The sequence below is a fragment of the Nicotiana tabacum genome, chromosome 16, assembly GCF_000715075.1.
Source record: "Nicotiana tabacum cultivar K326 chromosome 16, ASM71507v2, whole genome shotgun sequence".
NCBI classification, from domain to species: domain Eukaryota; kingdom Viridiplantae; phylum Streptophyta; class Magnoliopsida; order Solanales; family Solanaceae; genus Nicotiana; species Nicotiana tabacum.
In genome coordinates this window covers 97,992,577-98,015,207 of record NC_134095.1, presented here as the reverse complement: position 1 = coordinate 98,015,207, position 22,631 = coordinate 97,992,577, and the positions used below count along the sequence as shown (strand labels likewise).

The window sequence follows — 22,631 nt, the reverse complement described above, 5'->3', positions numbered from 1 at the left end:
TGATTCTAAGGCTCGATTAAGTTTGAGTGATGTTATGGGATGTGTTGGCTTGTTTGGTTGAGGTCCCGAGGACCTCGAGTGAGTTTCGGGTGGTTAACAAATCATTTTGGACTTTGGAAAGGTAGTAGATTTTCTGGTATTTTTGTTGCAGGGATTTGTTTTTCGCGTTCGCGAAGACTATCTGGAGATTTAGGAAGAATTGGTCTTCGATTTCACGATGTATGGAGCGCGTTCGAGAAGGGTTAGTAGCAGAGTGCATCGCGAACGCGAGATGAGTAACGCATTCGCGAAGAAGAGAAGAGGCAGCTGGGACCCCATTCATTTGGCCTATGCGTTCGCGAGGGTGAGGTTGCGTTCGCGTTGAGAAGTTTCAGTAAAGCTTCGCATTCGCGAGAGGTATGTCGTGTTTGCGTAGAAGGGATTTCTGGTCAGAGGCAGTTTGTACTTCGCGAACGCGAGAGGACGGTCACGTTCGCGAAGAAGGAAATCTGGGCAGACAATATTAATTTCAAAAACGAGGGTTTTGGTTCATAATCTCAAAATTCATTAGAGAGCTAGGGAGAAGGCGATTTTGGAGGGAATTTTTAGAGGATTGATTGGGGTAAGTGTTCTTCACTCAAATTTGGTTAAATCCCATAATTATGTCTTGATTGTTATCATTTAATTTGAGAATTTTGGGTGAAAATTAGGGGAAAATTGAAGAAAATTTGGAGAGTTGTATTTGGGATTTGAGGTCCGATTTTGATGTTCTTGGTATGTATAGATTCGTGGGAGGATGATGATTTTTGTGATGTGATTTTTATCTAATTCTGAGACGTGGGCCCGGGGGCCGGATTTGAGCAAATTCGAGATTTTTGGTCTAATTTGATAATTTTCGTGTGGGTTTCATTCCTTTAGCGTTTATTGATGATAATATACTGATTTTGGTGAGAGACGGAGCATTTGGAGGCCGAATCGAGAGGCAAAGGCATCACTTGTTTGAGTTTTGGCTTGGCTTGAGGTAAGTAACGCTTCCAAACTTGGTTTTGAGGGTTTGAAACCCTGAACTATGTGTTCTATGATTACTATTGAGTTGACACAATGCCAAGTGATAGGCATGTGGGCATGCACCATGAGAATTGCGGTCTGTATCATTCCATGGCACCGCTTAGTGGCTCTTTCTTGCTGATATCTGTGTTGTGATCATATGATTAAGTTAATGAGCTGTAAATCATGCTAAATATTATGTTAAGGCTTCATGCCGATACTGTTGAGACTCGAGTGGTCGTTTCTTGCTGTCATCTCATTACATTCATTTATATTTTGTACTCAGTCTGGCTCATACATATCATATTATGTCGCAGTCTCAGTTATTATTATTTGGCACATCATATCATTGTTTCGGGCTAGTTTTATAGCATTGTGAGCCCCTGTGTGTGAGGCTGGAGAGTGATGATTGAGTGAGGCCAAGAGCCTGATTGTGAGTGACAATATGAGATCGGGTTGCACGCCGCAACAGATTATTGATATATGCCTTCGTTGGCTTGTGTTAGCGCTTGGGCTGTAGGAGCCCCTCAGGAGTCTGTAACACACCCAGTGAGCGCGGTTGATTATATTCAGGGATGGATCTTCTCCATGAGGCTGGCTGGCTTGTTCCTCGGTACTGGAGACCGATGGTATGTGATGTGTATATCTTACGGGATGGATTTTCCCTAGGCCCTGTGAGCCATATACAGTACCGAGTGGTTGTGAGGTTGTTATCATTACTATTATCTGGAGATGGATCTTCTCCATAGGCTGGAATGGCCTTCCTCAGTACTGAGTGACTGTTGTCAGAGATGTATATATTCCGGGATGGATCTTCCCTGGGCCGTACGAGCCATATACAGTACTGAGTGGACGAGCATTTGAGATTGTGGGCACATGAGGCACTCAGCATAGTGCATTTTATACAACATGTGCACTGACATGTAGATGTAGCAGAGTTACACTTCTTTACCTTGTTCATACTTGCTCTATTTTACTATTCGAGCTGTTATTTAACTGAAAGCATACCTACGTTTCTGTACATTATTTATGTTATCCTTGAGGAGGTTGAGTTCGTCACTACCTATCAGTCCAAAGGTTGGACTTGTTACTTACTGAGTTGGTGTACTCACGTTACCTCTTGCACCTCGTGTGCAGATTCAGTCACTTTGGATCTAGTGGCAGTGGTTGATCGAGGCTTCTGACTTAGGAGGTTATTGAGGTATTTGTACGACATTCACAGGCCTTGGCTCTCCACCTAACTTTCCAGTTGTATTTAGTTGTTCCCTTAGACATTATATTAGATTATGTATTTTCCTTAGACACTCATGCACTCAGTGACACCGCGGTTTTGGGCTGGATTGCATCTATTCTTGGAATTTCTTATGTTTCAAATAGTTCTTTAAATTGTTAAAAACTTCCGTAAATATTTTCAAACTTATTATTATCATGTTGATTGTTGAGTTGAGGCTGGCCTAGTTTCACGATAGGCGTCATCACGATGGGTCAGGTGTTGGGTCATGACAAAAGCATATAGAGATGATCAACAATAACATATTAGAGCTAGAGCTATTTAACAAGAGATAACACAATAAACATAATATACAATTAAGCAATCAAAAGAGAAGAAAGGTTGAGATTCACTAACCTTTTTTTGGGCAGCAAACCAAACCAAACCAAAGAGCTTCTTATTTTTATTCGTTAATAATCTGAACTCAAACTTGAATAGTAGGCAAACTCGGAACCGGAGAAGGAAAAGGAAATCAGTGAGCAATCTAGGGTTTAATTCTCTTTTGTTTTTAGTGTTGTATTATATGGTAGGTTGTTATTAGGTGAAAGTATTGAAAGCCCTAATTTATAGTGATCATTGAAGCCATAGGGTTCAACAAATTCAAATTAATAGTGGAAGGTGACAGAGTGATGGTGATGTGAGCAAGACGGGTGAAAATCATAAAAATACAGAGGGGAAAAATAATAGTGATTTTACCTGAGCATGAGAATAGAGTGAATCGACCGTTTATGGGCGAGAATCCACCAGTCAAGGCTTCAATATCCAGTGATCACTATATTTTACCTATGGACATTAAAGATAATGATGAAGCCTGAGAAAACTCCATGCATGCCTCCAATTTGAAGGGTGAGAGGAAGAATTGCTGAGTTTCAGTTTGCACGATTTAGGTCTTAAGGTTTGGATTTGGGCTTTAAAATCTGGGTGATAAAAGGGGAAACAAAATTGGCAGGATTCACGACCATAGCGGACAATAGGGATGATTCTAGGTTTGGTTTGTGACCTTGCGTAAATTTGTGCAAGGTTTATGACTAATTTAAGTTAATGAGCTGAGAGAATAGAGAGTGAAAGGGGAAAGGGGTGGCTAAGTTGTATGGGGGAATGATTAGGGTTTGGGTAGAGATAGGTCATCTTTGGGTTTAAACGTGTGAGGGATATGGGAGCCGTTGGATCTTTAGATCAACAGCCCTGATAAATTCATGTTTTAACATTTTAAACTAACGAAATATGTAGACCGTTAGATCTCTGAGTTTTGATGGTTGAGATTGAGTCCAAATATGTTTTCTAAAATTAAAAAAAGGAGATGGAACGTGGGTCGTTGATCAAATAAGCGGACGACTCATATTAAATGTGTTTTTGTGTGAGTGGTAAAGACGGGTGATGTGGCAGAATTTGATTGGCTTAGAGAGGGTTTCTTGGATTGCCAATGTGGAGTAGATGGGGTTGTGTGGATTGGAATTGTTTGGGCTTGGTATTTTAGGCTGAAATAATTTAAAGAATAGCCACTCTGTATTTAATTGGGTATTTGCAACTATATATTTTTTAACCCTTTTATAATTAATTTAAATGAACTAAAATAATTTTAATAAAACGTAATAGAATTATAATCATCAAATACACTACTAATTACTATAATTAATTAATTATTTATAAAAATATACTTTTTTCCTTCAAATTATGACATTAATTTCGAATGAAATAGTAGGCTAATTAACTAAAAATTAAGGAATGATGTATTAACCAATTATAAAACCTATGTAATGTATAAAGGTTATTTTTATAGTCTCAAAATAGTAAGTATGATATATCTTATAATTTTGTAATACCAAATTATTAATTTTCAACACTATTAATTACTAATTTTTATAAAAATAGGTATTACTCATTAGAAAATATTTTTAACACATTTATTGCAAATCATTAAGTAAAAATAAATTAATTTTAAAAGGGAGGATCAAAATTGATCGTCAACAGCTGCCCCTTTTGGACCGGAGACGATGAAAGAATTTTCGGGCAAAGAAATCAAACCAAGGCCAATTTTGTCACGACCTCAGGCGTACATTGCATAAATAACATATGAGTTTAAGAAAGATTATGAGTTGTAGAATTAGGAGTTAAGAAAGATTGTAGGAGAATTTTGGAGAGTTGGGGCCGAATTCTAGCTTTGAATTGGTTACATACGTCGGGCTTAACGAGGATCAGGCTTCATGTAGTTCTGGAGTGATTATTTGGAGGAGGCACTGCTTGCAGGAATTGCCCCAGTATCGTATTATGATGATACTACGAGACGGAAGATTTGGTACCCATGCTAGCTCTGAAATATGGCTTGATTTGAAAGACTTGAAGAATTAGAGTTTCACTAATTGTATTTGAGTTTGAGCTTGGATCCTTGGCCCGCTTATTGTTTTGTTGTCCTTCGTAGACTTGTAGCTTGGTTTGCTACTTAGAAAAAGTTCCATGTTGCGATGTATGTTCTTATAAAAATAAAATACACACATACCCTTATATCGTAATGCGGATATGCTAAGATGTGATGTAAATGATGATGCCTAGCTGCCGACTAGCCGTTATTTGGGATTGAGACGACGAGATACTTGAATTTTACTCGATTGTTAGCCGGGTTGTATACCGTTCTGCAATTTTTGGAGCATTATATCTCCTCGCGTTGGGAGTGTCTCCGCGTGATGGGAGTAGTTGACTTGTAAGTAGAATGTATCTCCGCGTGATGGGAGTAGTAGCATTGAAATGTAAAGTATCTCCGCTTGATGCGATCAGTTGCATTGAAATGTAAAGGATCTCCGCACGGTGGGAGCAGTTGCATTGAAATGTAAAGGATCTCTGCACGATGGGAGTTTCTAACTCGAAAATGTAATCATGCTTGTAAGCGGCATGGGCAAACTTGCATGTGTTTCTGACTTGAAAATGTAATCATATTCCCTCAGTTGTTTGCCCCGGGAATTAAACCAGTCAACATGTTATGTTGCAAAGAGTACAAGAGAACTAATTGTATCAGGTTCCTATCTGGTAATCCATGAAGTTTGACAAATCATCAAAATCACACTCGCATAACTTATCCGTATTAATTAAGTACTTTTTTTTTGTTTGGTTTATTCTTTCAAAATTTTCATACATGAAATTTTGGTCCTTCTTTTGTTAGCGTAAAATCTTATATGATTAAACACAATATGCATATTAAAGCTAGTAGCAGCGAATAATGTACCATATAGTCAATGGGTTCAACTGATCCCAATATTTCAATATTAAATATAGATATAAATTTTAAAAATTAATTTCGAAATGTTAATTTCCAAAGTCTATGAGTGCAATAGTAAGAACTAAAAGTTGAACCCACAAATTTATATTTTGGATCAATCTCTTTACAATAGTATACCCATATTCTCAAAATTCTAGATCCGTCTCTAATGAGGCCCTCGGATTGGGATCCTGTCAATCTCTATTTTTATTTTCTTTGATCTTGTACATATTACTATTAATAAGTAAAATATCTTACTTAAAAACTGGTTTTAAGTAACATTTTTCATTGAGCCGCCCTTTTCTTCTCCTTCGTCGTTCAACTAATCATGCATTCTTGATACGTCTTTTTTTAGTCACTCATTTACCGATGAAAAAATTCTCATTTAAAGTTTATCGGTTGCTTTTCTGAACATGTAAATTAGTTGGTTGTACCAATCACGGGCCGAATGGTTTTGGCTTCATTATTGATTTTTCTTTTGCGAAAATTTGGCATCATTGTTCACATGATTACTGGGGTATTTGATTTTGTATTTTAAGGGGATTTATATTCACAAGTTGTCAAGTCACAAGTGATCAAATGGAAGCATCCATTTGGTTTTGTCTCATTTAGACATTGAATCAGTTTGAGTCACACCAGCTAAAACCATTTCTATATATTTAACTTTAATACAACTATTAAGCATTAACTTAAAAGATTTTATTCTTATACTATGTTATACCATGTCATTTGTACTTTCATGTGAATTTCGTTGTACGTGAAAATAAACCTTAAACAACAATGCAAATTGGAGATAATTTGAACATACTTTGGGTATACATTAATCTTATAGAAAAGGATAATAATATGTATTACATAATTAACATAGGATATAAAATTTACAGTGTACTCTTTATATTTTCAGTACTAATATCATATACGTTGTACATGAGATTTCACTTTGTTATCTAAAATCTTTCTCAAAAAAAAAAAAAAAAAATACCGATCTTGGCCACATTTCCTAGTTTCTTCCCTTTTGAGTGCGGGCGTGTTCACATATATGTACAATCAGACCTCTCTATAACATCATCCCTATATAACAACACTTCACTATAAAAGTCATGTTTTTTTGGAACCAAATTTCATGTTATGTTATAATATATGTTCTAATTCGTATTTCGTATTTCGTATCCTGTGTTTCATATTTCGTATCTCCTATATATTGTTGTTATTTTATTACGCATTTTTATGGTACTAATATATTATCTCCTATTGCTTTTTTTGAGCCTTTTGAGCCGAGGGTCTCCCGGAAACAGCCTCTCTACCCTTCGGGGTAGGGGTAAGGTCTGCGTACATATTACCCTCCCCAGACCCCACTTGTGGGATTATACTGGGTCGTTGTTGTTGTTGTTGTTGTTGTTGTTATAATATATGTTCTCTATAACAACAATTCACTATAACATACAAAAATATTCGAAACAAACGAGGCTGTTATAGAGAGATTTGACTGTATATACTAAGACAAGCCGGATAATTTTAAGTCATAAAACAGTTAGAGAAATAGAGAATTCGGAGATGCACAGAAAACTTTACAGGTATAGAATTTGGAATATGAAATTGACAATACGTGCTTTTAAAACATACAAATGGGAAAAAGAATTACCACATATATGAATTATCAATATATGTCACTCTCTTTTTAATTTGCTTTTTATATTGAGTTGGGAAATCAATTCAACAAAGCCTAGGTAAAGCTCTATTATGTGAAGGGGTTTTCACCATTCTTGACATTTGGCCTTTCATCTCCCGGCAAACTTTCTCCAATTCCACAACTTTCCATTGCATTCTTTGCAGATTTAGTCTCATATGCTCACTCTCTGCATCTTCTCCAACATCTACAGGGGAGAAATCACTCGCACAAGTACTAGAGCTCTCACTCTTATTTTTCTTGTACAAAACCATTTGAGTACTATTTTTCATGCTGCTAGGATTTTTAATATTCTTCTTTTTTGTATCTTTTTCCTTCACAAAATTTGAACCCTGAGAAGCAAGTGCCTGAACGGCAATTCTTGGTGGGATTCTGGGGTTTTTTGCAAGGTCTTTGCATGCTTCAAGGCTTAGCTTGTCATAGTTTTGACATCTGCATAGTCTTGATCTTTCTTCTAATGGAAGGGCTGGATGAGACTGCAATAAAATGTGCATGACACCATGTTATTTTTAATTGCAACTATCATAATTTACCGTAAATAAGTGTGCATGAATGAGTTGTAGTCAGTCTTGGCATGTAACCTATGCTTGACTATATTTAGATAGTCACGGGTAACTCACATTCACATATGCTCATATTGTTTGATAAATTTGCAAGTTACTTTTAGTAACGGCTCCTTTAAGGAGGACATCACAAAGACAAAAAGGAGAAAAGTAGACATAGCAAATAAAACGCAAGGTGATTTTACTTCTCTCTATCTAAATCTTGATAAGAAGAGTTACTCCGTAATTATGCTAATAACGATAATAAATATTCAATGAAATAATTGACAGGCATACAAATTGGTCATCACACCACCTTATACAAAATGAAAAAGAAATATTAGCAAAATGACAAGGGAAAATCTAATTGAAATTAAACTACCTACACAATTTCTGGTACAGATCTCCCAATGACTTCAATAAGTACTGTCTGTCTGTCCAAGAATAATATTGGTATTAGAGCAACAAGTAGTAGGTCTTCTTGGTCCTACTCCTACCTAGACAGATAGGACCTACCAAGAGAGGTAAGTCCACAAATTAAAACTCATTGGGTTGGAAATGTTCTAATTCATAAGTTCCTGTAACAACCTTCAATTAACCCTACTACTTATCGTTCTAACAATAATAACTGCGTTTCAATTCCAAACAAATTAAAATTACTATATAAATCTTAAGTTCTCTATTTAAGCTCAATTTATGATCCTACTACTTATCGTTTAATTTATAAAAAACCATCATTTCAATACTTCTATATATATATATATGTGTCTTCTCAAACCCAAAATTATGCAAAGCTTCCTTAGATACATATTGTTGATTTTCCAATTAATAATGCTGAAAAAGTACCAATAATTTAAAAAATACTGGTGTTTTCCTTTTTAGACTGTCGGTTTAGTACCCTGCCTAGCATCCCCCTTTTCCCCTCCAAAAAGAACAAAGAGAGAAAAAGGACAAAAAAATTATGTTTCACCTTCTTCAAAAAATGACCATTGGTAATTTAGTACTCCCAGATGACAGCTAAAACTACGAGGAAATGCAGCAATTATATATATTCAGCAATACAGAGTAAAATGAAAATGTACTAGTCATTTAGCTAAAGCTTAAAATTCCACTTGTAGTACTTTGTGGGACTACTGTTCAATAATGCAAACCTTGTAAGTTTAGGTTGTACCTTTTACATCTTTTCCCCACTAAACATTTAAACAATTTCCACCACATGAAAAACTAAATTTCCTTGTTGGGAAAACCTCATTTTTGTCTTATCCCATATATTTTAGCTCTTGTCCAACAACATGCTATCTAAAAAAGCATCCAAAACTAAAGTAACCAGTAGCTAGCATTTATGAAACTCATTGACAAGAAGTGGAAAAAGAATACTTATTCTAGTTCAAAGTAAGTGATTTTTTGGTTGTTTTACACATTTTAAGAAATTCACCTTTTAACATTAATTAGCAATGAAATTGATCATATTAACCTTTAATATTTTTTCATATAAATACTCCTAACACGTACTCCAACATTAATTAATCAAAGGGCAATGTAGGAAAAAAATAATTAATTTATTCTTGAAAGCTAGAAAAATCACTTATTTTTGAACCACAAGAAAAAAACCAAAAAATCACTTATTTTGGGCCGGATGGAGTATTTAGTAGTCCCTCCTAAGAAAGATAAAAAGAATTTGAAACTTATGATTTAAAACACGTTAAATGTTCCTATAAATCATTTCAACTAACTGTAAAATAAAATTTTTAAAATTAATTTGTTCTTAAATAGATAAATGTGTTGTTCTTAAAAAAAATGTGTCACTTAAATTGAGATGGAGGAGCGAGCACTAATTACCTCAAGATAGATATCAATGGCTCTGTAGACCCCATCGAAGCTATCCCTTGCATAATCTGGCAAACTCTCTGCTATGGCGAGGAACTTTGAGATTTTTAGGCTTTGGTCAGGTGCTATCTCTCTCAAGTAATTATCTATCAACCTTCCAACTTTCATCATTCTTGGTATACAAACAACTTTATCATGATGAACAAACAATCTAATCAAACTCACCACAAGATTAACATCATAAGCACCCCCATTATGCCCACTAATTAGCAAATCATCTAAGGTTGCTTGATCAAGCAATCCCCCTATTAATTTCTCTAATCCAGCCCTGCATTCTCTGCTAAGCCCAAATCCAGAAACAATTCTCAGTACCCAAAACAGACTTCTGCAAGAAAATGCTGTCTTTCCCATCAAAACCACTCCATGAACTGCTGTATCTGCTAGACCAGTGTACTCTGAGCTTGAAATCAGATTGTTGTTATTACCTTTGCATTGGGTTGCTGTTTTCAAGTAATGAAGAAGAAATCTAGTGAGGACTAAGTTGTTGTTGTCACTCCCAAAAGCCCCTAAAGTCTTGAGAAACTGTTGTATTATTTTAGGGGATAAAATGGTTAAGTCCTCAAACCACCAAGCAGCTTTGTTTGATGATGAAGAAGAAGAAGGGGTTCTGAGGAAGAGGCCATTAGGAGTATCTGGAGAAGAGGATGATGAAGAGGACGAAGCAAAAAGGACACTAACATCAGAATTCTGAGCAATCTTGGCAAGAAGTGAATTCATGAGCTTCTGAATTAGTCCACAAGAATCTGCAAATGAGAAGAAAGATTCACAAGTCCTGAGAGATGTGAGAATATCAGCCCATGACCAGTCAAATAATCCTTCAAGAAAAGTCTCAGTTTGATGCAAGAGATTGCAAGAAGACAATTTCTCTGTCATCCCAAGAGAGACAGCACAGCAATGGAGGAGTGACACATTTGAGACAGTTATTATGATGCTGCCATTGTTGTAACAGAATCTTGAAACTAATTCAAAGCCTTCAGCCCCACCTGGGAAATCATCAATCTCAATGCCTGATTTCCTTATCTGATTTCTTCTCTTCTCTTCCTTTATTATCTTCCTCAACTTCCCACAGAATCTTGAAAGTACTTTCTGCAACACAAGAGGGCAAAAATATGTATATATGTATATATATACTTGAGTGAAAGAATGAAAAATAAGAGTTTCAAGATTAATGGTTCTTTTTTACCTCGTGGAGAAAGAATGTTTGTTGGCCATTGACATGGATTTGCAGATCACATAGGTCTGGCATGGCTGCTTTGCATTGACTGGGAACCAAGACAATGAAAAAGAAAATTAGTGCTTTAAATTTAGAAATTGGCAAATGACAAGTGCTCTCACACTGAACCACCTGGATACATGTGAAAGAATTTAGATACTCTATAGATGTGTATATAGTTCAATCCCTTTTTAGTGATATGTGTGTGTGTTTGGATTTTTGGTAGGGTTTGATTTCGGGGGTTGCATGACAAGTTGACAACAGAGAAAGTGGATTTTCTAGTTGACAACAGATAAAGTGGATTTTCTGGGTGGCCAAGTTTTGTGATTCCTAGCAGCATCACGAGTTAAGTTCTGTGTATTTTATAGCAGCAAATGTACGAGAGACATATTGATTGGAGTATTTAAAAAACCCAACTATATTGATTCCGCTGTCCCTACTGCTTTTGTTTAAAATTTTGGTTATTTCTGTAGGAATATGTGGATTTTCTTAACTTATATATGCCAGTATTGTAAAGATTTTTTATGCGATGAGATTATCTCTACCTAATGTAGCACCTAATTTACCTTTCTCACTTCTTTTGAAGAACGACATATAAATTTTTTATATAAGTTAACTCAGATTTCTATTCGCCTTTTTATACACATTTAGATATTTATTGAATCCAAATATGTAGTGGACTCAAGAAATCTAATTTCTATAAAATGAGTTCGAGACTCGGAGGAACACTTTGCAATTGCATACACACAAACAACCGATCGTGACCTTAAACTTTAAGTGGTGTATTTATTTATTTATTTATTTATTTGCGTTGACCTTAGGGTGTGTTTGGTATAAAGGAAAATATTTTTCATGGAAAATGTTTTCTTGAAAAACAAGTAGAAATCTTACTCATTTTCTGGTGTTTGGTACGCAAATCAAGGAAAATATTTTCTCAAGAGTATTCATAAATAATTTTGATACAATAAACATGAAGACATAAACTTTCGAACCAACAACCTTCCGAACCCACAAATTTCATAAACTTCTGAACAGCAAAACTTTCGAAACCGCAAAATTTCGAACCCGTAAACTCTATAATTTCTAAACCCGTAAACTTCGAAACACATAAACCTCCTAACTCATAACTTTGGAACTTGTAAAATTTTGAACTTGTAAACCGAAATATGAAAAAAGTAAAACTGAAAATATATAAAAAAAAAATATTTTTCCCGGGGATGGGGGGCAGCATGGGGGGAGGGCAGAAAAAAAATAGAAATTTAAAAATTAAAAAAAAAAAATTAAATTTTTTTTCCGGGGTGGGGGTGGGTGGGTGGTGACGAAAAAAATACCTTTTTGAAGAGAGCATGGGGTGGGGTTAGGTGGGTGGGTATGGGGTGGGTTGGTGAGGGTAAAGAATAGGGTGGGGAAGCTTGAGAAGGAGTTTTGGAAAATGTTTTACCTTCTCTTGATAGGGAAAACATTTTCCTCCAATTGAAGGAAAATGAGTTGATGAGGAAAATATTTTTCAAAATATTTAAGCCAACCAAACATGAGAAAATTGGAAAACATTTTCCGAAAAATATTTTCCTTCGTACCAAACACACCCTTAGTCTTGATTAATCTCCTTTTCTTCCTTTTTTTTTTAATTTTATTTTATGTTTTTGTTTTGTTAATGTGTTTTTAATTTTGATTTCTGTTGGTTAGTTGGATCCATTAGCAACTTATAAATTTTGAACAAGTTAATAGTTTGGTTTCAAACTTTTGTCTATTTTACTTTGTTTGAGCGCAAATTCAAAATTCTAGCACGAGTTTTGCTATTTCTAAATTCCAATTTAGTAGGCTGTTAAACCATTAGATTATCTTTTTGGTCCAATCATGATTAAATGTTCCACCAAAATAGAAAAAGAACCCCCTCAAATGATTGATATTTAGGTACACTTTGTCTCGGTATATAGATTAACTTTCTCAGTGATATATTTTCTTCTTTTTGTTAACATTAAAAAACTTCACTCATATTTCTTGAAGGTGTAAGCTCAATTGTAGAATCTTTGCATTCAAAAGGTGTAAGCTCTCAACAAATTCTTCCCTTTATCTTTTATCTACTCCGAACCTCCGCACTCTCAAAAAGTTTATATATATATACCTGGCGTTATAGAGACTTGATCGTTCATATTTTCTGGTAGAAAAGTAGACTTAATAACTTATTATGTTTAAAATATATACTTTTTGCCATAACTTAATGTTTGCTAGTATACATCTGTCGATTTAGACATTGAGTTATGTACGAACAAAGGGAAATTGTACTTGTTTACTCGTAAAACAATACATGTGAGTTTGTTACATGGTTTATAGACAAACGAACTGATTTGATAAAAAATGGTAAATAAATGAGATTAAAAGTAAGATTTAGCAAATGAAATTGAAAAAGATGACAAGCCTGGCTCCGAGAGCGGTGTCTCCGAGGATAGAAATGAGAGCAACATAAAATAGCAATAAAGTTGTTTAATTGAGAGCGAAAATGGAATACAACATAAGTTTTGCCAAGAATTTTGTTCCTTACAATGGCTGCTTAGCCTGCTATTTAAAGTTATACCTAGGGAAACAAGATCTTAGGATCATGCCCTACTTAAATGATAATAAAGGAGCCATTGATGAATATGTACCGGCATATCATGAATGCAAATATTCTCTGCAACGGCTGCTCATTTAATGTTAAAGAATATTCTTCATTGGATGTTATTCGATGACAAATATTCGATCTGCTCCCATTGACCATGTTCCTTTCGGGGTCTATCCGATGTCAGTTGTAGCAGTTGTACTCGGTATTGGTTATTACTTGATTCACATTTTGCGTTTCTTCGGTTCCACGTGTCATGCTATTGTTAGATCATTTATTATAAACTATTTTTACTCTATACAGATAGTCCCCCTATTTTTTTGGTGACATATCTTTGTGTCATCGGAAAGTTTGTGAAGATCCCTTTCTTGGCGGGAAACCACTGAAAAGTCTATGATGCTTGAAAGGACACACGTCTTCTCGTATTTAATATCTGAACACATGTTGCCCCACGATTCAGCAATATCGTCGGTTCTCAAGGTAATCATGACCGTGATTTTTTTCCGTCTATATCTTTACTTATACTCCTCATTTTATTCCTTCTATATTTAAAAGTACATAAGCATTCATTTTCTAAAGGAAAAAAATCTACCAATACATGTGACTAACTTGTACAACTTATTTCTATAGGGCTGGTTATGTAGTCTCCGCTCCCGATGAGATATTATTGTTCCTGGTTCTTGCAGTCCCTAGTTCTCGTGGCATTCTTATTGCCGTATCTTATACTATACCCCCTCCCCCAGTGCTTGAATGCGAAGTATGCAAATTGGAACACTGGAGTTCTTGCTTCATTTGTGGAAACAACTCGTGAACGGTTAAATAGTCTTTGGTTCGATGGCAAGTTTTACTTCCCAGTAGGAACTTGCCATCGATCAAAAACTTGTTTAACCATCCCATAGCGCTTTGTCATTTGAATGCCTTGTCATTTAAATGTCTTAATCTTACCGATGGCGCTTCTTTTGTAGTATGCTTTCCGTTGTTGCCTAATTAAAAACCTTTCCAGAAAAACCCGACTGAAACAAAAGTTGGTCAAAGGAAAAATGAGTGTAGCACATACTTTCAGTATTGATAGGATCCATCAGCAGTAGTACCTTTTGAGGTGAGTCATGTTCCAATTGCTAGGCAACTTGACTCCATCTTGATTTTCCAACTCGTACGATCCTTTACCGGTGACAGATGAAACCCGGTAAGGACCTTCCCATGTCGGACCCAGCTTCCCAACATTGATTTCCTGAGTACTTTGAGTCACCTTCCTCAAAGCCAGGTCTCCTACTTTGAAGTAATAGATATTGTCCCTCAGATTATAGTATCTTTCCATCTTTTACTTCTCAGCCACCATCCTCAGGTATGCCAAATCCCTACATTCATCAAGCAGATCTAGCTTCACCAGTAATGCCTCATTGTTTGCTTCTTCATTTGCTCAGGAAAACCGTAAGGTTGGTTCCCCTACTTCCACCGGGAACAGAGCTTCTGCGCCATATACGAGAGAGAAATGTGTCTCTCCCATTCTCTAATTTGCCATCGTCCGGTACACTCATAGTACTCTCGAAACTCCTTGGGCCATTTGCCTTTAGCAGCTTCTAACCTCTTTTTGAGATTTTGGATAATCACCTTATTGGTTGAGTACGCCTATCCATTGGTGCTCGGATGGTATGGTGAAGACGTAATTCTCTTAATTTTCAAATCTTCCAGAAATTTTGTGATTTTGAGCCTATAAATTGTGATCCGTTGTCACAGGCAATCTTCTTTGGTATTCCAAATTAGCAGATTATGTTGTCTCATAAGAAGTCAACCACTTTACGCTCACCGATATTTTGTAAGGACCTGCTTCAACCCATTTAGTGAAGTAATCAGTTAAAATTAAAAGGAATCTTACCTTTTCGGGACCCAGTGGCAATGAACCAATTATATCCATCCCCCATTTCATGAATGGCCATGGGGACAGTACCAAATGTAAGAGTTTCGTCGGTTGGTGCACCAATTGTGCATAGCGCTGACACTTGTCGCATTTCTGAACGAACGTCTTTGCGTCTTGTTCCATCGGGGCTAGTATTATCCTGCCTTAACCAACTTTAGTACCAAGGCATCTGCACCTAAATGGTTCCTGTAAATTCCTTCATGAACTTCGTCCACCTCCGAGGCTCCCAGACATCGAGCCAATAGATCATGGTACAATCTCTATATAATTGCCCATCCATGAGGCAATAATGAGTCGCTTTAGTGCGTAGTGCCCGGGACGCCTTTGGGTCTTCGGGTAATTTGCCATGTCGATGATAATAGATGAACTCATTCCTCCAGTCCTAGACTAAGTTGTTTGAATTGACTTCACAATAACCATCCACATCTAATACCGAATGTAGAAGTTGGACGACAGTACCGGAGTCGGATCCTTTCATCTCCGTAGATGACCTCAAATTAGCCAATGCATCTGCTTCCACGTTCTCTTCTCTCGGGATGTGTGTGATCAAACACTCCCTGAATCGTGCAAGAAATGCTTTGAACTTTATACACATACTGTTGCATGTGTTCCTCCTTTGTGTAAAAAATCATGTACATTTGGTGTACTACGAGCTGGGAATCATATTTGATCACTATGACCTCGGAGCCAAGTCCCCGGGCCAGTTCAAGTCTTGCAACCAAAGCCTCATATTTGGCTTCATTGTTAGTTAGAGGAACAGTTTTAATCGCCTGCCTCAGGGTTTCCCCCAAGGGCGTGATTAGAACCACCCTGAGCTCGAACCTTTTTATATTGGAAGCTCCATCCATAAACAAGGTCCAAACACCTGATGTCGTTCCCGACACCAACACTGTCTCTTTAGCAGCTAAGGGCCTTAACCCTTTGTCTCTTTAGAAGTTAGAGGCATTAACTCGGGGCTAAAATCAGCCACAAAATCGGTCAAAACCTGTGACTTAGTCGCAGTCCTAGGCTTGTATTCAGTATCAAGCTCACTAATTTTGATTTCTTATTTAGACAAACGGCCTGATAACTTAGGCTTATGAAGAACATTCCTCAAAGGAAAGGTTGTCACAACAGTTATTGGGTGGCATTGAAAATAGGGCCTAAGCTTTCAAGAGGCGACTTCGAGAGCTAAGTCCAGTTTTTCGAGGTGCAGATAATGATTCTCTGCTCCTAAAAGTATTTACTAACATAATAGATAGGAAATTGCATACCTTCTTTTTCTCGGACTAAAACGATAGTTACCGCTACTTCCGAGATGCTAGATATATCAACAATTGTTCGTCTTCTCCTGATTTTGATAGTATTGGGGGGCTGGACATGTACCATTTTAAATCTTTCAATGCCTGCTGGCATTCAGGAGTCCACTCGAAATTGTTCTTCTTTTTTAGAAGTGAGAGGAAATGATGGCTTCTTTTGGGATCTCGAGATGAACCTGCTTAAAGAGGCCAACCTTTTGGTTAACCTCTATACCTCCTTTAAGCTTATTAGCTGGTCTGGGATGTCTTCGATGGCTATGATATTATCGGGATTTACCTTGATCCCTATTTGCGAGACCAAGAACCCTAAGAATTTTTCGGAGATAACCCCGAACACACATTTTTCCAGGTTGAGTTTCATGTTATGCTTCCTCAAGATGTCGAAGGTTTCCTAGAGCTGTTTCAAATGATCAACTACACTCAAAAACTTGACTAACATGTCATCGATGTATACTTCCATAGTTTTGTCTATTTGTTTTTCAAACATCTTATTAACAAGCCTTTGATAAATGGCTCCAACATTTTTAAACCCGAATGGCATCACATTGTAACAATATGTGCTTAAATTCGTTATGAATGAAGTTTTTTTCCTGATCCTCCTGGTTCACCTTGATTTGATTGTACCCGGAGAAGGCATCAAAGAAGATCATTAACTCGTGCTCGACCGTTGCATCCATCATTTGATCAATGTTTGGCAATGGAAACGAGTCTTTAGGGCACACCTTATTTAAGTCTTTATAATCAACGTACATTATAAACTTTTTATTCTTATTTGGAACTACAACTACATTAGCTAACCATTCTGGATACTTTACCTCTCAGATCGAACCAATGTCGAGTAGTCGAGTCACCTCTTCTTTAACAAACTTATTTCTGACCTCGGCTATAAGGCATTTATTTTTGCCTTACCAGTAGGAGGTTCGGATCCAGGTTTAACTTGTGCACAACTACCTCTAATGGGATACCTGTCATATCCAAGTGCGACCATGCAAAACAATCGACGTAAGCTTTAAGGAAATTAATAAATCCTAATATGAGTTCGGGATTGAGCAAGGTTCCTAAGTGAAACTTCATTTCTAAGAATTCTTCTAATAAAGTCACTTACTTGAGTTCTTCTACTGTGGACTTGGTTGCATCTTTCTCCTCTGGTACCTGAAAGTATCTCGGCACCTGGTGGGATTCCGATGACTCCTTGCTTTTATCGTCTTCATTTGGCAAGGGAGAGGGCGTCGGTTCCTTTAATTGCTATTTGTTGGGTTCCTTCCCTTTGCTACTGGAAATTGATATTGCATTCATATCTCTTGTTGTTTGTTGATCTCCTCTTATCTGCTTGATTCTCTCCGGGGCTGGGAATTGCAACAGTTTATGATAGGTTGAGTGTACAAACTTCATCTCATGTATCCATGACCTTCCGAGGATTATGTTGTAGCCCATGTCACCGTCTATCTCTTCGAATAATGTGGTCTTGATTGTCACACCTCCTTTTTTCATCTACACCCATGAGAAGGGAGTATAATAAAGGGAGTTTTTCCAATTAATGGACAATCGAAACGGGATTTATGCTAAGAAATTCAGAGTCGCCACTTGGGATATTTATGGTGTCCCAAGTCACCGGTTCCAATCCCGAACCGAGGAAAAGATTGACTCTGTTTAACAGTCCGCGAACCAGAAATCCGAGTAAGGAATTCTGTTAACCCGGGAGAAAGTGTTAGGCATTCCCGAGTTCCGTGGTTCTAGCACGGTCGCTCAACTGTTATATTCAGCTTAATTATCTGATTTTAAACAATTATGAACCTATGTGCAAATTTTAACTTTAAACCGCTTTTATTCATTTTTTAAAGAAGATTGCAACATTATTGAAACACGTCTCGAACCACGTCACATAAATGTTTTTAAAGAAGATTGCAACATTATTGAAACACGTCTCGAACCACGTCACATAAATGCACCCGTGGTCTTGACATATTTTAACATCGTTGAGATTTGGATTTGGGTCACATAAATACGCACCTGAGTTTTAGGAAGGTAAGTTATTAGAATAACTCGCCTAAAGCAACTACGCATGTATTTTTATATATAGGTTATGAAATTAATACGAGGGCCATGTTTTATTAAATTGTGAATGGCTCACCTCGGACTAAAGATGCTGCTATCGGTTAACAAGAAAAGTAGAAATAAAACCAAAATAAATAAATAAAATAAAAGTTTAATTCATGGTCATTTCAACTCAAGTTCTTTAGAAATATTAAGTCCAAGTCCCATGGCCCAGAAACGTGTTGCTAGCTAGTAAAACAATAATACAGAAGCAATAAAACCTTTAAAGTCTAATTTATCCTTCGCGTTTAAACTCAAACCAATTTCTGATTAACCCGCATGATTCTAAGGCAATTCACTATTCTTTCCAAAATTATCTTTCCTTTAAAAGCCAAATCCATTTTAGACAACGTGGATCTAAATAATCACTAACCAAACAAATTTATCAATTTCGCATTAAACTCTGTCACTGAAATAGCTATAATGCAATTCAAATGGCAATGTTGTTAACACTGATCCAGTGGCAAAAATGGAGAATGTCGCTCAGTCTAAAATTAAAAGCAAGAGAGAGGAATATGTATCAGCTGCAAATGCAGACTCAATAAAGAAAAGCATCGAAACAGCTACAGCAATTAAACTATGTTCAAATGACGAAAGGAATAAAATTTTGGTCAATTATGCAGCAGCTGTAGCAGAACACACACAGTCTCCAAATAGAGCAAATACTCTGCTTCGAAACAGAGAAAAGGTTAAAAACACACCTGAGGAAAAAGGTTCGGCTGTAGATTGCAGTGAAACCAGGAAGCAATTACTAATAACAAATTCAGGCGACTCAATGCAATTGGGCAAATATGATGGGAACAGGCATCCAACTACTTGAAATCGAAGCTCAGCCAACAACAACCAACAAATCCGGCAATCAACAACGAACAACTCTAAATTTCAACTCGAAGAACAACTATCGGACTTTGAACTAAACGGAACCAGTGAACGGACTTCAACAAGGAACCAAGGGAAATGGTCGTCAAAACTCAGTCATCGAAGCTCAACCAAAAACTCGAGACTCGTCGGAAAAGGGTGTTAAATGAGTTTTGCGACTCCTCACTATTTTCAGTGCCTTTGTTCGCTAGCTCTAGAGCTCGAAAGTTGTCATCAGACTCCCGGCCAACTCTGGTGATGAAGAAGCTAGTTTGGTCACTTGAGGAAGGGGTCGCGTCTGGAACTCGTTAGTCCGACGAGCTGGTGGAGCTCATTTTTCTGGCGAGTTTCAGGCAGAGATGAGGTCGTTTGACGATTAATGTTTAGGGGTCGGAGCGATGGCTTTGGCTTGGTTGCTGAAAAAGAAGCAAGAAGGAAGCTGTATGTATGTGTTCCGGCGAGTTCGCCGTTGGTGGGTGAGAGGAGTTGAAGAAGCTGCAATTGCTCTGTTTTTCTTTGTCCCTCCGGTCGTTAGGTTGGTGAGAGGATTTGGAGAAGAATAATTCCAGACCGATGGAGGGGGGGTCGTGTTCGAAGGATGAAGACTGGGAGAGGGGCGGGGTGGTTTCGTGAAGAAGACGATCCAAAGGGGAGTGGGATCGTTTCTTTTGGTGTTGATTTCATCGTTAATTCTCTTTTAGTCTTTGGCTTCCCTTCTTTTTATATTGTAGATTGCAGGTTTTTTAGGTTAAGGGGTATGGGTCTAGGAATTATATGCTTGGAAATGGGCTAGGTCCAAAATTTGGCCTAAAAATGGTTGCTCGAGCACAAGTTCTATTCTTTCCCTGCGAACGAGATTAAAAATACGGGACCATTTATTAATTAATCCTACTATTTAAATAATTACTAAAATAAAACTAACCATTAAAACAAACCTATTTTTGGCATTTTCAAATATTATATTAAAATAAAAATACGATACTATTTTTATATATTTTCTTTTTTTAAGATTAAAAATGACTACAAAACATTAATGAACTTATTTTGTAATTTTTGTTTTCTCATAATAAAATAGAATAAAAGAGTCAAAATTACTTAAAATATCTATATTATGCCTAAATTAAATGTTTTACGCTAATATATAAAAAATCTTGGGGAGGATCAAAAATCACATTTCTACAGCTGCTCCTCTTTGACTGGAAACGTACAGAGTTTTCAGACAAAGACTGACTAGATAGGTTTTTGACCCGACCCTTACTTAGAGGGATTAACACTAAGAGAAAAGGGGAATGTGACCGAGCTCTGGTATCTGAGCTGCCTACATATCCTTGGCTATAAAGGAATTAGGCCACGTGTAGTTTAGAGTGAGTGAGATGATAGAGTATGCCGAGGTGGAGATCCGGTCGAGGTGTCGTTCCGTCGAGGTTCCGGTCCGCAGTCCTGCTATTACATCAAAATCAAAACATGAAAAAGACTAGCTAAGCCTATCAACTACGAGTTACAAGATTCCTATCTATAAGTCTTCTGAAGCTTGATCTTGAGTCTTGAATGGTTCTTCATGCAGACTTTAGATTTGAACCTTGGCGCTTGTTAGCTGCAGGTGCTAGCTCGTTCTTCTACAGCTTTTGGGTCAAGACCGGACATGTAGTGCTTGTGACCTCGGCCATGCCTTGAGCAGCTCACATCCTTCATCAACTTCTGCATTTGGATTAACTTGTTGCCTTTCTCTCTCTTTCCTTTATTATGACTAACTTCTGTTGATCATCTAGGACTGCTGACTCGCACTCTTGACGCGAGATTCTTTTGTTACTGACCTGAATTGCATTCTAAATTGAATTCCCTTTTTTTTCCAGATGGGCGTCTGATTGCTGAACTTGAACCGTCTTCTCTTGTTACTTGACACTGTTTTCCCTTGCACCTTGAACCATTTTCCCCTGAAACTTGAACTGTCTTCCTTCGAAACCGCTTTCCCTAGAAACTTGAGTTGTCTCCTTTCGACACTGCTTTCCCTAGAAACTTGAGTCGTCTCCCCTTGTTCTCCAAGTGGGCGCCTGATTACAATAAAACAGACAAAACAATGAAATTTTTCTGCCCCAGTTTGCACTAGGAGGATTTGTGAGTTGTTAGCAAAATTGTAAACCACTTGTACTATTGATGCAATGATGAAAGTAAACTAAAGAATATACTAGGAAAACTATAAACTAAGCTTGACTAAAGTAAAAACTGACCCTATTCTCCAGGCGGGCCCCCCTGACTGCTGACTTGAAATATATTCCCTGCTCTCTAGGCGGGCTCCTGACTGCTAAACTTGAATGTATTCCCTGCTCTCTAGGCGGGCTCATGACTGCTAACTTGAAATGTATTCCCTGCTCTCCAGGCGAGCTCCTGACTGCTACAAAATAGACAAAAACAAAGGAAATTTTTCTGCCCCAGTTTGGGTATCTGGGCACATATGTAAGTGTAAAATGAACCGCATTACCAAATATCAATAAGAACTTGAAAATTAAAACTTGAGTTATACTCCCTTGTTCTCCAGGTGGGCTCCTGATTGCTGACTTAAAATGTATTACCTGCTCTCCAGGAGGGTTCCTGACTACTGACTTGAAATGTATTCCCTGCTCTCCAGGCGGGCTCCTGACTGCTAACTTGAAACGTATTCCCTGCTCTCCAGGCGGGCTCCTGATTGCTAAACTTGAATGTATTCCCTGCTTTCCAGGCGGGCTCCTGACTTCAACAAAATAGACAAAACAAAGAAAATTTTCTGCCCCAGTTTGGTGGCTGGGCACAGATATAAGTGTAAAATGGATCTCATTACCAAATATCAATAAGAACTTGAAAGCTAAAACTTGAATTGTACTCCCTTGTTCTCCAGGCGGGCTCCTGACTGCTGAACTTAAAATGTATTCCCTGCTCTCCAGGTAGGCTCCTGACTGCTGCATTTGAAAGTATTCCCTGCTCTCCAGGCGGGCTCCTGACTTCAACTTGAAAT

General features: G+C 37.3%; 1 protein-coding gene across 4 annotated transcripts; it reads right to left on the bottom strand.

Moving 5' to 3' along the window:
- Positions 1-7,113: 7,113 nt before the first annotated feature.
- Positions 7,114-20,300, bottom strand: LOC107790085 (BTB/POZ domain-containing protein At3g19850). Of its 4 annotated transcripts, XM_075233098.1 has the most exons (5): positions 19,486-20,300; positions 17,796-18,181; positions 10,846-10,924; positions 9,615-10,748; positions 7,114-7,709 (listed from the first exon to the last, which is right to left on the bottom strand). In XM_075233098.1, the coding sequence occupies exons 3-5, from the start codon at positions 10,906-10,908 to the stop codon at positions 7,260-7,262; spliced, it is 1,647 nt and encodes a 548-aa protein (XP_075089199.1). In that variant the 5' UTR covers positions 10,909-10,924; positions 17,796-18,181; positions 19,486-20,300; the 3' UTR covers positions 7,114-7,259. The 4 variants fall into 4 exon arrangements, with proteins under 4 accessions (XP_075089199.1, XP_075089200.1, XP_016467472.1 ...); XM_075233099.1 differs by lacking the exon at positions 17,796-18,181 and having other exon boundaries at positions 19,486-19,625; XM_016611986.2 differs by lacking the exons at positions 17,796-18,181; positions 19,486-20,300 and adding an exon at positions 11,008-11,255.
- Between the last annotated feature and the right edge of the window lie 2,331 nt (positions 20,301-22,631).

Bases quoted from the DNA above. Each gene is read 5' to 3' on its own strand.
- LOC107790085 (XM_075233098.1), bottom strand. From the start codon at position 10,908: ATGCCAGACCTATGTGATCTGCAAATCCATGTCAATGGCCAACAAACA. The intron at 10,749-10,845 runs GTAAAAAAGAAC...CTTGTGTTGCAG, and splicing joins AAACATTCTTTCTCCACGAG to AAAGTACTTTCAAGATTCTG. The intron at 7,710-9,614 runs GTAATTAGTGCT...ATTTTATTGCAG, and splicing joins CCATTGATATCTATCTTGAG to TCTCATCCAGCCCTTCCATT.